The sequence below is a fragment of the Vidua macroura genome, chromosome 12, assembly GCF_024509145.1.
Source record: "Vidua macroura isolate BioBank_ID:100142 chromosome 12, ASM2450914v1, whole genome shotgun sequence".
In the NCBI taxonomy this organism is placed as follows: Eukaryota; Metazoa; Chordata; class Aves; order Passeriformes; family Viduidae; genus Vidua; species Vidua macroura.
Window position 1 is genome coordinate 4,225,409 of NC_071582.1, and position 13,880 is coordinate 4,239,288.

Consider the following 13,880-nt stretch of genomic DNA (forward strand, 5'->3'; position numbering starts at 1 on the left):
CCTAGAAAAAGGGATGACAACCCTGAGATATCGCCAAAGAATCCCTTGGGAGAACGTTGAGGTAGTTTGCACATTCTCCCAGAGGTAATTAAGGACAATACATGCCTGGAAGGTTGGGCATTACTGGATTTGTGGCCAACATGCCTATCACAGGTTACCTCCAAAGTGGTCAGGGATATGTTATGTAGGGTATATTGGACTGCTATCACACCTTCAGGGAAATCAGTTAGGAATCAAGATATATGATGATCTAATTAGAGAAAATTGGTCAATTGATGCAGCCCTCGCTGGAGAGAGCACCCAAAAGGGGTGACAAGATGACTGACCACCTGAGCAAATTATACAACACCATGGACCAGCCACATGGAGTCCTAATGAATTAATATCAGGTGCCAGAGAACCCATTTATAATTTAAATTAGGTTACAAGCTGTCTTTGAAATAATAACCAACCAGCCAGCTACAGCCCTTGACCATCTTGCTGGCCAATGCATTCAGATGAGGAATGCAATATTTCAACATCAAGATGGTATTAGATTATCTATTAGCAAACGAAGGGAGAGTGTGGGACAAATTAAATTACTCAAAGTGCCATTTGCAAATAGATGACAATGGAAAAGTGGTAAAACAAATAACCAAGGGAGTAAGAAAGTTAGGGAATAAGAAAGGGAATAAGTTAGCTCACGTATCAGTCCAAACGTGGAAAGGAAGGAAATGGGATATGTTTTCATGGTGGATTAAAGGAATGCTTTTTTTCCTCTTATGTGCTGTAGCAACTCTCTTCTTTTTACCATGTATGATCCCTTGCTTAGTGCAACTTATTCAATATGTGATCAAAGGGATGCAGGTAGTATTCATACCTACAGATCCAGAAATGGCTACAAAAGGACAGAAAATGATGTCACTGCAAATAATTGCAAAACCAAAAAGGACCCAGGAACAGAAAGTTAAGTCAGTGATAAATAAGGTTTATAAAGAGAATTCTTGAGAAAATAAGAAGAGGAGGGATTGAAAGGAGTGAGAAGGAGGTGTCTTTATAAACAAACTGTGGGCCTGATGGTAGATAAGGCCAGATACAGAGATGTGAAAGAAGCAGTGGAGGCACCATAAATTCCACTAATTGACACACACTGTTACTCACTCAAGACTGTGCTAAATCTCTGGATTTAGAGAAAAAGAACAGAGACACGAGGAAAAAGAAAAATGGGGAGGGGGAGTATACATTAGAAGGGGGGGTTTAAGTATTAGACATTTTGGGGACACTGTACCTCTCAAGTACCTCAGCCAGTGGGGAAAGAGAGAGGGAAAATGTGGCCAGGAAATTAGGACAAAAAGGAGGCTGCATCCTCTGAAAATTATGAAAGACCCCATGGGGAATGCCCCATGACCTCTCCCTTTATTCAAGTAAAGTTACAGGACTCCTCTGTCTCCTTTTTGGACATAAACCTCTGGTGTTTGTGGATTAATTTTTCTGACATTCTCAAACTGATAAAGTTGTTCCATAGTGAACCTAACTCACTGCACCTTGTCCAATGGTAAAATGTTTCCTACCACAATATGGCAGATATATTTTTATAACATCATTTCTCACTGAGAAAAAACTGCTGGCCAGCAAGTCAATCCCAATATTAGGACTTCTCAAAATAAGTAATTTTATTAATAACAAGCATTCCTGTGAATGTGAAGTTCTACTTTGCCATTCTCACAACAAAAAGGTGTCCAATCCATTTTGCAAAATATGGTTTTGGAAGCCTCTCTATTTCTGATAGCTAAACAGAAAATTTAGTGGTTAAACTTGGAAATAATATCCATCACTTGCACCTGTCAGTCAGCACATGAATTGTGTGACATACCTTTTCTATGTGAAATTATGAAACAACAGTTCCCCAAATAACTTTAAGCATGTTACATGAAACTGCACAAAGTGGTTTCTGTTATATCCCAGAACTACAGCAAGAGATATAAATGAGCCACTGTTAACTCTGTTCTTTTCGGATCTCAGGACACACAGAAATGCAGAGCAGCTGCCAGTGGATGAAAACCACTATGCCTCAACTGAAGTAGTAGGTGAATCATAATTCACATTAGCTGCAGATACTTAAAGACCCTCAAACAATTCTACATTTAAAATGTGTATTTTTGTCAAGTCTGGTCTCTTGTTAGATCAGTAAAACATGTAAAACTGGAAGCTGCTAACAATTGAAAAGAACAGAACTTTAAAATTTTGCACATTTTCATTAATATATGTTTGATTCACTCAGAACATCTATATTGCATAGTCTCAGAAAAAAAACCCACAAAAGTTTCAAATAACTCAGAAGACCAATTGTTTTCTTTTAAAAACAACTAACATCTGTTGCTAAAAGGAATATGTAAGATAGTTTGTGATTCAAGAGAAGTGAAATGGCACCAATCTAGTGACTCACACATGAGAAAGTCAGAAAAGTTGTCACTTCTTTTACTTCCTCTCAACACCATACAGTCAAGTTTGGAAACAATAGCAAAAATAAATGTGAAAATATTGGAAAATAAAATTGTGGCATGAATGCCAGAACACCTACTATGGAACAAGGAATGAAAGTCAAGTACTATACTCAAGGATTATTTTTCTACCAAGCTAGGTACCTATAGTCTTTAGTATATGAAAACATTTATATATAAAACATATATATTTAATAGCTACATACTATTGACCCAAGTATCTTCCCAGGAACACCAAATGGTTTTTAAGCAATGGCAACAAAAGCTTACTGAAGAGGCTTCTATTAGTTAGTAACACAGACAGCTGTCAAAACTTATGAATAAAAATTGAGCTATTTTGGATGCATCTCATTTTTCACTGATAAATTCAAATAGCAGCCCCTTTTCTTAAACTAATAATCATATTTAATAATGATTAATAACCTCATATTTGCACAGGCACCATGATCCCATGAATTTATGTTCACCAGTTCACTTTGCCAGCACAGACCATTTCTAAGCTATTTTTAAAGAATTAAACTTCAACTACTCCTGTACAGATTGCATAGGTCTTATAAAATATCCCAGGAATTTATCCACTAGAAAAATATAGACAAAAGAAAAATAGTTACTATGTTTTATAGTATTATTCCTCTATGATTTTGTTGAAGGATATATTGAACAAAACCGTAGTGACCTTTTCCTCAACCCGAGGTCATGTGCCCTCTGGAGGACTATCGAGGAGGGCTTTTCCTTTCGGAATTGCTACACAAAAACTCAAAGAGCGAAAGAGGTGGCCCAGACAATTTTCATCAGTTTCCTCTTTTGTTCTTTGCTTTCCATGTGTATTTAATAAATAACAAAGAACAGGTCTCCAGCAAACCACACCACTCTAAATTCTTAGGGTGTCTTACCCTAAAAAATGGGGCACGTTGAAATTATAGCCTCAGAGATAAATTAAATATAAACTTCGTTTTAAATTCTCTTTCCAAAAGATAGCCCTCCCTATGAAAGAAAGTTCAAGGGTTAACTAACAGAGTTAAAATTTTAAATTACTATTCCTAACTTTTATATTACCGCGGAGGAGAGATCGGGCCGGGCTGGAGGTGCCTTCGCCACGTCAGAAAACGCATCTCGGAGCCGTCCCCGTCCCCATCCCCATCCCCATCCCCATCCCCAGCCTCATCCCCATCCCCAGCCTCCGCTCCGTGTCGGCGCGGCCCCCGCGGCCTATGTCCCGGGCGGGGCCGCCTCTCTCCCGCCGCGCCTGCCCTGGGCGTGCGGCTGCCGCCGGCACCGGCCGCAGCCACGCCCGTCTCACTCTGCGAGAGGCACGGGCGGCCCGAGGGCTGCGCTGGTTCCGCTGCGGGGCGGGACGGGGTCTCACCGGCGATCCCCTCACCGGGATGGGCAGGGGTGTCTCGTCGCCGGTCCCCTCACCGGGACGGGCAGGGGGATCTCACCACTGATCCCCTCACCAGGACAAGGCAGGGGTGTCTCGCAACCGGTCCCCTCACTGGCATGGGCAGGGGGTGTCTCGCCGCCGGTCCCCTCACCGGGAAAAGGCAGGAGTGTCTCGCCGCCGGTCCCCTCAGCGGGGCGGGCAGGGATCTCGCCGCTCCTACGAGGGACATAAGGAAGGGAAAGGGCTCCTGGCCACCCTCGTGCAGCACTGGGCTTGTCCCTGCCCTCCCTTCAAGCAAACGAAGCAGTGGCAGAGTAACAAAGCCCCCTAAACAGCACATTAACTCAATTAATTAATCAAGACCTGGTTTTAGAGGCCAATCCCTCCGCACAGCTGGCACAAGGAGCCGCTCAGCCATTTCCTAATTTCATGTACATCTACCAGTGCTATTCTGGAAAATTACATATAAACAGTACGCAAGACACGTGTGGTTGCCTTTTGCCTGTGTTTTATTGGTTCAGTGCACAAGTATGAGGGTTACAAAGTCATTGCAGTTTGGGTGAGGAAGCTCAGAAGAAGCATTTGGCAGCATTAAGAGAGGGACAGAAGTTGTTCAGTCTTGTTGAAGAAATTCTGTCCTTCATCTACAATACAGACCAGAGCTAGTTAGTTCCTATGTTGCCTGGAGGGGAAAAAAAAAAAAGAAAAAAAAAAGGGAAAAAAAAAAAAAAAAGAGAAAAAAAAGGTAAGTAAAGGTAGCAGTACAGATTTGCATACGGCATGAAAATAAATTAAACATTCACCTTTTCTTAAAAAAAAAGAAAGTTATATAATTTGCACTCCACTTGTAGTGAGTTGGGTAAGTGAAGTCTGCACTTTTCCACTGCATACAAAAATAAGTCTGTGCGTGAGGCAGCACTGAAAGAGAGGATGCAGTGGAGAAGGGCGTCAGCCCTGGGCCCTGCCAGCTCCTGTCCCAAAGGAACTGGCTCAGGAGCATCATCCCTTTATGCTGTTCTACAAAAGTGATAAACCAAGGCAGAAAGGTCAATGAGCACAATGGTAGCATTTCCCTGAGAAACCAAAACCTGTTTGGAAGCAAGTCCAGGGATCTGAGAGCCCAGTACCAACATGAGGCCCTGGGTCACCAGTCAGAGCTGTGTCATGGACACGCCTCTGGACGGGTGGCAGAGGCAGAAAAGGTCACCACTGCAGTAAGGCACCTCAGCCACCTACTCAAGGAAGCTATTTCAGGTTAACTAGGGTGAAATTCTCAACACTTAGTGATGTTCCCAGAGTTCTTGGTCACTCTGGAAGCAGTACACTGTATTCAGTAGTGCAGTTTAAGTTACACTTTCCACAGTTCATTAAACCTGTTAATTCCTCAGATGGGGAAAATGCTCATATCCTGCTCATAACTTACAACTTTATTTTACAAATTGAACTAACAGTAAGTACCAACTATGTGCTCAGAACTCATGCAGCTTTTCTTCACACCAGCAGCTTCCTGCTGATGTGCTCTGCTGAAGACAGTAAAAAAAATTTTGAAGCAACTACAACACATACAAGAGCACAACTTTTCAGTATGTTTTGCGTTCCATGCCATGCCCTTTCTTTAAATCTCCAGATGGTGAGATAAAAGCTTCATTTATGTATCTCATCTCTTGAAGATGAGAATCCTTCTAAAGAAAATTATGATGAAATCTTTTTATATTGATGACTTTGGTATAGTTCAATAATTCTTAAGAGACACTGGTCAACTAAGCCGGAAAAAGAATAATTTATGAAAAAGGTAATTTACCACATTCTAAAAAGTGGATCCATTCTACATGTGTACCAACAACTTGTCTCTCATCTACAAGTGGGCAGTATTTGTATCATAATTGCTAGTCTGCAACCAAAAATAGATCCAGACAGAAGTTGTAATAAATCACCATTTTTATGTAGTGTAGGTATGTCTGCTATTTCCTTTTAACAAATGCAGAATGCAAATGTACTTAAAATGTCACTAACTACTGTGAGGACTTAACTGCTGAGCATCTAAACCCAATTCACATCTAGGGGATATGCAAGATAATGCTTAAACAGCTGGTCCTAAAGCAGCAAATTTGTCTGCCAGAAGTCTGAAAACAAGCACAACAAAGCAAACCAGAATCAAGAAATACTAAGGTGTAGCAAGGATGGAACTCTAGCTTTGTGTTGCTAAGAGTGGAGACAATCTATCCTTTCAGCTAAACACAGCTGATGAAGGGAACACATAGAAAACACACTTTAGAAGCTATCTGTCATCCCTGAGTTTCCCACTTATTTCTTAAGATGTCTCAACTATTAATTTGCTTTTGTCTTGGGTAGATAAAACCCTTCTTTCCTTAGGTTTGCTAATTTTTGTACCAGTTGCGAGCTACTGCTAAATCACAATAATTTGGAAGGCAGAAACTATTGCTAATATAACAGCTAACAAGTATTTGCCAAATTCCTCAATTTGGGATTTGTTCCTCAGCTGAAGGACGCTGGACAAACAATATTTGCTATATTGAGGCAATATTTGTGCTCCAAGTTATTTCAGAGTCATACCTTTCAAATAATGCTGATTTAAAACAACAACAAAAAAAGAGAATGTTAACAGCTTGTCAGTAGATGATTCTTAATCAAACTGGAAATTGTCTCTCATGTTACCTTTACAGGCATTTCATTACACTAAATGTCTAGAAAACAGTTTCCTAGGAAACTGAAGGTCATCAAAATATACTAAGATTTAAGCAATCACTACAGAAATAAAGGATTTTTCTGGACAACTCTAAAGAACAGTGAAGTTTAAGAACAAGCAGACAGCCAAAAACCCTTGTGGTTCATCACTAGTTAAACTAAGCTTTACAGATACAAGCCCTCAGGACACCTTTCCACAACAAATGTATCAAAAGTCCAGTGGAAATGCCAACTGTATAAAAACTACGTGTAATATTTCATACAAAATACTCCAAAATGCTTTTCTTTATGTAACTTTTATTTGAGACACACATTGTAAAAAAGTTCACATGAAATAATAAAACTATTGGATTATGAAGGTTTTCTTAGGAGCTGGGTTTGGTTTTTTTATCTATATACATCAATACACATTTAATGATTAGGTTTACAAGTTAACCACATGACAAGTTCACTTTTATCTGCAGGAGCTTTTCACATTACACCTTTATACCAGAGGTAAAATGTGCTTAAACACACACAGCAGAACACTTCTATTTCAAAATTAAGCATTTTCTCAAGGACTATACTTTTTATTCTGAATTTAGTAGCTATATAGCATTAAAATAATGGTAATTGAAGTTTTATTTGCAAAAATGTTCGTAAGGCCATAGGAATGCACTGAAATAGTTAAATTCACCAGAAACAAGAAAAATCAATGTAAATCCTGCTTTTTTTGGAAGAAAGAAATACAAGTTTTATTTATAAGAGTGAGAATGGTATAAGCAGTTCAATGAACAGAGGAGGAAAAAGACCTATTATTACCTACAGACCAATCCTTAGCAAGTTTAACATTGCAAAAATTCTGTTACATTAATAGGTAACCAAACAACAAATGCATTTTCACAAATAACACATTTATGCATTTTACATATTATTGATGGACTTTCATATCATTATGCTTTCACAATATTTTAATGTGATATGTACATTCAAGACTTCTTTATTCACTTGTGAAAATGATCCACGTAATTCTCTTAACTTCAGCAGACTAGAATGAGAAAGTCATAATGGGAAATATTTTCTGTAAAAAGAACTACAGGTCTGAAAAGTCAATCAGCATTTTTGAGACTGTTCCCCAAAGAGAAAAGTGAGCTGCATTAAGTTACATGAGTGGTTTAAGCTTTAGCAATATTAGAACTCCCAGGTAAGTCAATAACATATTCTCTATACACTCAACAAAAAATTCTTGTGCATGTTTTGCTGAGCACAGACTGAAAGATAAAATTGCAAAGCACTGAGATCAGTTTGTTTTTCATTTGGCTTTTTTTTTAAAACCATTTAGAAAAATATAGCTCAAGATATAGTGCACAGGCATGGGGCTGAAGGAAAGTTCTCCTAAAACTCCAAAGCATAAGCAGCATTTTTGTTTTATTGAAATCCACCAAAAAATGTCTGCTTTCCTGAAAGGTTAATGGCAATTTCTGGAAGAAAACAGAAATAAATTTCCTGCTAAGTGAATAACAAGTATATGACTTTCATTCTAATGGGCATTAGAGTACTAACTAGTTGACTGAGGTATAGTTAAGAGTCCTTCAAAACTTAAGATTATATAGTCTTGAGCAAAGTAACAACAGAGACTGCACAAAACAATCATAGTGATATTAGAAAAGCCTGTAATACCCAGCATCTGATGCGTAGGCAGAACAATACCATTATCATCACCCGCTTGTCTAGAGGAAACCATAGCTAAAATATCCCAGTAAAACATACAGCTGGTTTGCATGCTAAGATACAGCACATTTTTCCATGTCTGACAGGGCAGACTGTACACAGAAAGGTCTCTACTGACCAAAAGCTAGCACACTGATAAAGTGCAGCCACTCAGCCATTTAATACTGCTGGAGAAGTGGGGTGGGGGCAAAGACATAAAGAAAGAAATCTGCATTTTACCTTATCCATAAGATCACATGAAATTAGAATTCTTCAGTTTCAGCAGATGACAACAAAACTGCATTAAATTCTTCTACAAATAGAAAAAGATGAACTGTACACGAACAATAAGCAAAGGGAAATATTTACTGCAGTACTTTCTCATGCATAAAGTGAATTTCCTATGGTCTTACCTCACATTTATGTACAGTTTAGCACAGCTAAATGTAAGAAAATAGCAAGTTCTTTTCTCCCTCCCACCCTCCCCCATACAGAGCAGATACCCCAATTTGCTGCTGCTTCAAGAAGCACTTCATAGACTCTACTACTTACAGGCTCTTTCAAAGGGAAGTTCATGGAGACTAATATTGAATGAACATTTAACCACACAGTGAAGACAGGAAAAACAATACATAGCATTCTGTAAACAGTGCCAAACACAGAACATGTCAGTTTTGGTTTGCAGACAACCCCTGAGATAAAAATCAAAGTATTACGACACCAAGTAAGTCAGAGGTAAATTACTGAAAATAAACAACATTCATAATTGGTGTCACAACACTTTCTGTATAGAAGCACTTTTTTTAACCATACAGAAAACGTAACTGCTTTAGCCTGTCCAAGAAAAACATCAAGGGCAGACAACAGAGCAGTTAGGGTTGCTTTGTTTTTTCACTAAACCTTGTTGCAGTGAAGGTTTCTCTGTTCTAGTGCAACAACAGCAGTTTATGAGATCCACCATCTAGTTACAAGAACTACTTCTATTAAACTACGTGTGGGGACAGGCTGATAACTACCTAAAATTTTATGGAACCAGCTACTAAGGTTAAACCCTTTAAAATCAAAAGCTTTACATCTAACACTATTGGCCTGTTCGCTTTCCAACTATTTCAAACAGACCCAGAGATGACAAATTCAGTACCTGACACAACAAAATGGTTCTCTGTGGTAACAACTAACTCACTGTTTACAACTCCAGACAACGAAGTGAAGCAAAAGCATGTCAGACATTTCCTTTGACAATGACAGAACACACCCATCCCCTAACAGCAAACATGCTGGACACAAACTTGTAGTTAAAGCTTACAATGGTCCACGTTTGGCACACCAACAGAACTAAAGCACCTGTTTTAATTGCTCATTGAGAAAATTTTTCCGAAGACAATAAAAAAGTAGTAGAACAAAGACTAGGTTATACAATGCTCAGTTGAGTAAAAAAGGCAACTATGTTTCACCTCTGCTTCTAACAGTCTAGGTCACTGTACCAGTTTTTGATGAAAAAACAACTGCTCAAGCAGACCAAAGACACACATTCAGCATAAACTGCAGAACTAGGAATACATTATAGCCCTAATGGGAGGCTTCCTTACTGCCAATGCTTACAGACTTTAACGAACTATCTTTAGAATTAAGAGTAGAAATGGAAGTCACCTTTAGAAGCAGTCATTTCTGAACAAGTGAATCCACAAAGAGGTTACTCAAAACTCATGCATTCAGCTTCCACAAGCCACTTAAGTGATAGTGATGAGGCCAATTTGTGGTGATGATTTCAAATCCAGAGTGTGCTTCCTCATCAGAAACCAAAAAAAGGAGCAGACAGTCTGAGCTAACAAAGGGAAGTTAAGCAAGGAAAGACACTGTGTTTATTCAAATAACTGAAAGGTGCATCTGTGAATCAGACAGTGACTGGCAATTCAGAACACAACTTTGCTAAGTCCGGTAAAGAAAGAAAAGCATACTACATTCAGAATAGAAGCCATAGCTTCTGCATAAACAGATTTGTGCATCTAAGAGACAAAATCTGTATAAATTGTTAAATGCCAATTGTTACAGTAATTCTCATCACTAGAACAACAACATCCATACTGCATGGCCATGAGTATACAGCATAGAAAATAATGGAAATGAGACTTAATTTTTCTCCTGGCTCTTCTGCTTGAAAATAAATTTGTTTAAAAAAAGAAACAAAACTGTGCACAAATCTGTTAAGAATCTTACTTACAAGTCAAACTGTGCAAATACAAATGTAAGATTGTGCTGTAACAGGCAGTAAGAGGCCAATATGGATGTGCAAAGTTAAAAGAAACATAGCAGCTCTTGCAACAGGCAATAAAACAGAAAGTAAAAAAGGAAAACAAGTTAAATCTTGCATTTGTGTCTCCACTTCATAGCTTCCATATCTGAGAAAGAAGAGCCTGACAGGTCAATAGGCTTAGTGAGCAAAATCCACTTGGTGTTTGTGTATCGCAGTCTATGTTCAATGGAGCTCTCAGCAGCAGCTTGGTGGTATTATTTCTGAGGCTTTGTGACCCTGTGCTTTCAAAGAAGCAGAAAAGGTTCTAAGTGTGCTGCAGTCTTATCATTAGAAGTTCATCAAAGTAGCGTGCATCGAAAGAAGCTGCTCTTCTTAGATCGATTTTCTGTTATTTTTACTGGCCCACCTGCCCCCGATGAACTGTTGTCATTCTGAAAGAGAAAGAGTGTCAACATCATAAAATGCAGAAAATAGCATCTCTAGCTTTCCTAGTCTCCCTCCCTACTTCCTTTGCTTGCAAAGCAATAACCAGAGCAGAGATCTGATGCAACTTGAGCTCCTCAATTATCCAGATTTCGATAATCACTTGGCACAAAAAAAAAAAAAAAAAAAAAAAAAAAAAAAATTACATAACAATCAAGATCTCAAGAATTAGCTGGAGAAGAGACTACATAATAAAACACTGATCGCACTATTGCATTTTGGAATGACACATCAATTTCAGGCTGCCCAGTGTTAATGATCATGCAAAATAATTAATAGTTATACACTGATGTGTAATAAAGCATGATAAATCACTGCTCAAATTTTATCCAGAAACTAATGTAATCCCCAGGAGTTTTTTGATAGGGCTACTACTCAGTATTATGATAGCTATCCTCTCACTGTATTTAGTTTGTATGCTAATTGGAAATACAAACCATTTTTCTGTTGAGCTTTGTCATAATGTCTCGTGCAAGTGTGAAAAACGCCTGGTGAGGAGTGGAAATAAAGAAAAAACAAACAAGAGTTAGTCACAAGACACATTAAGGACATGATAAACTTGGACTAGCCAGACACATTAACAATACAGTGTTCTGTAGGCCACTAGAAGCACTTGGAGTTGCAAGACACTCTATGCACAATATCTGTATATTTAAAACGTCAGTAAACATGCTTTAGAAGCAAAAATATATTTTTTTTAGTCTCCATCTCGCCAATCTTTGAAGCAAATGAACAGACCTTCCCATTGCATAACTCTGGGGGAAGAAAGAAAAATCAGCTGAAGACAAGGCTGCATACTAATCCTGTTTTTATTCCCCCCCGCAACTGAACTGTGCATCACAGTTAGGAACCCAGAGAGGTTTGAGAAGGACAAGCCTGGGAATTCACATTAAGATTAGCTTGCTTTCTGTCCTCCAAAAGCTTTACTCTGGACTATCTATAAGGCTATTTAAGCTTCCAATATCTCAATTAAAGACAAAACCCCATGAATAATTACTCTGGCAAATCTCAGCATCCCAGATTTCAATGTATGAAGGAGCAAAGAAACTTCTGTAGCAGGAAAGCTCTGCAATTTTCCAGGAGCAGGAAAAAGCAAGACTTTAGGTTATCTGGAGATCCTAATAACCAAAGGACAGTTCCAGAATGTAAGAAGTATAAACACTTTCCCTCTCATTGTGTTTGGAATATAGCCAAAGACAGGCACTCATTTAATGTAAATAAATCACAACAAATAAATTAATGCACTTCTGATCCCAAGAATATCACAATTGTGTAATTCCCTGCAAGTCAAGTATTTGGTGGAAAGTAAACCAAATCATTAGTGATTGCCAAATGCCTACACCAGCTGCATTTTTTAATGCTTTCTTCACCATTCATGTGACAATTTAAAAAATATTCAGAGAGCCAAACATTTTGGAGTAAGCACAAACTACTGTTGTGCATTTCATGACATGCAGAGGGTTAAAATTAAACTGCCATGTCATGAGAAAGCAAGTCAACTCTCCAGAGGAATTCAGGTATCCCGCCTGGTACTGACTCCTCATGGGCCCACTTCCAGAGTCTGCTCTAAGAATCACAAGGACACTGAGAAAATCAGATCAAGCTAGTCCAGGTGCAGCATGATGCAGATCAGTCCGTTCTAACTCTATCCTGTAAAACAATCACCCCACAATCAGAAAAAAATCCATGGCTGGCTGGCACAACATCCCTCTTGTTATTTTAAAGTAATGTCTTCAGTTTCTAGCTAACTTGTCAGATACATGAGCTGAATTAAGTAGGTGTTTGCAGGATTTTTAAAGAAAAAAAATCCCACAGAGAAACTTTTAAATGATTAGGTATAAGGACAACACAAGTCTACATTGTTGGATGAATAAATCTTAATTTAACTGGCCTTTGATACAGTTACTTTTTTGTCCACACTTCTTATACAGCTCAGATCTTCCCCCACCCTCCCTGAGATGACAGGAGTGATTTATAGCAAGACAGACTGGACTTGGGCCACTCTTCCTTCGCACTCTATTTCCTTAAGCTCTCATGGAGATCTTGTGGGTTTAGCACGAAATTTATTTGCAGGAAAACAGATTATAAATCTATAAACAGCATTCTGAGTCTTTTTCCTCCTGTAACATGAGCTTACAACCTGGTGTTCCAGGTTAATACACGAATTTTCAGCCTCAACTGCACAGCATGTATTTAGCAGTAACCTGAAGGCTCTGTGACACTGTAGCATGTTATCCTGAAAGCAAAGAATCCCATTTCCTGCACAAGGCACTGTTCTAAAATTAAACCTATTCCTTGTCCAAAAGGACTTGAAATTTAACTAGCAGGCACAGACATCTAAGGGAACTGTTTGCTACTAATATTTAGTAGCAAATATTAGATTTGCTACTAAATCTAATATTTAGATTTAGTAATCTAAATATTAGATTACTCTAATCTACTATTAGAGTGATCTAATAGTAGATCACTCTGTTAACACCCATTTTTAAAACAATTCCAGACACTACCAGAAAACCAGAAACAGTTGGATTGTAGCAGTAGACCCAGGAGTACAGTTGGGACTTCAGGTGCCAGGTCAGATGAGAAAGCCCAGCAGATCAGGGAGCATACCTCACAGAAGGAACTCAAGAAACATTCAAGTGTAGCACTCATCTCTTACCTCTTCCACATTTATGCTGGATTTTGCACTTGTCTCCAAAAATTTGATTCCATAATCAATTGCTAACTGGAAGAGAGGTTAAAGTTTTTCAGTGGTTTAGAAGTTCCTTTGTAAAAGTAATGTTTCACACAGGTTCACAATAGGTTCATAATAGAATAGATGCTGCATGCTACAACAAACTTTAAAAACCAAACCAAGCAACTTTCACTTCTATTTTCTCTTGCA

The 13,880-nt window shown here is 38.5% G+C and overlaps 1 protein-coding gene across 5 annotated transcripts in view; it reads right to left on the reverse strand.

The window, feature by feature from the left end:
* Positions 1–4,355: 4,355 nt before the first annotated feature.
* RAB8B (RAB8B, member RAS oncogene family) overlaps positions 4,356–13,880 on the reverse strand; it is a 29,461-nt gene continuing 19,936 nt past the window's right edge. The window contains exons 6-10 of one of the 5 annotated variants that reach the window (XM_053988241.1): positions 13,656–13,721; positions 11,434–11,484; positions 10,920–10,944; positions 8,500–8,572; positions 4,356–4,546 (exon numbers count right to left, since the gene is read on the reverse strand). In XM_053988241.1, the coding sequence (XP_053844216.1) occupies positions 8,523–8,572; positions 10,920–10,944; positions 11,434–11,484; positions 13,656–13,721 (192 nt within the window). In that variant the 3' untranslated portion in view covers positions 4,356–4,546; positions 8,500–8,522. Of the gene's footprint in view, positions 4,547–6,850; positions 10,945–11,433; positions 11,485–13,655; positions 13,722–13,880 lie in introns of those variants that run through there. The other 4 variants (XR_008438984.1, XR_008438985.1, XM_053988240.1 and 1 more) reach the window with 4 other exon arrangements.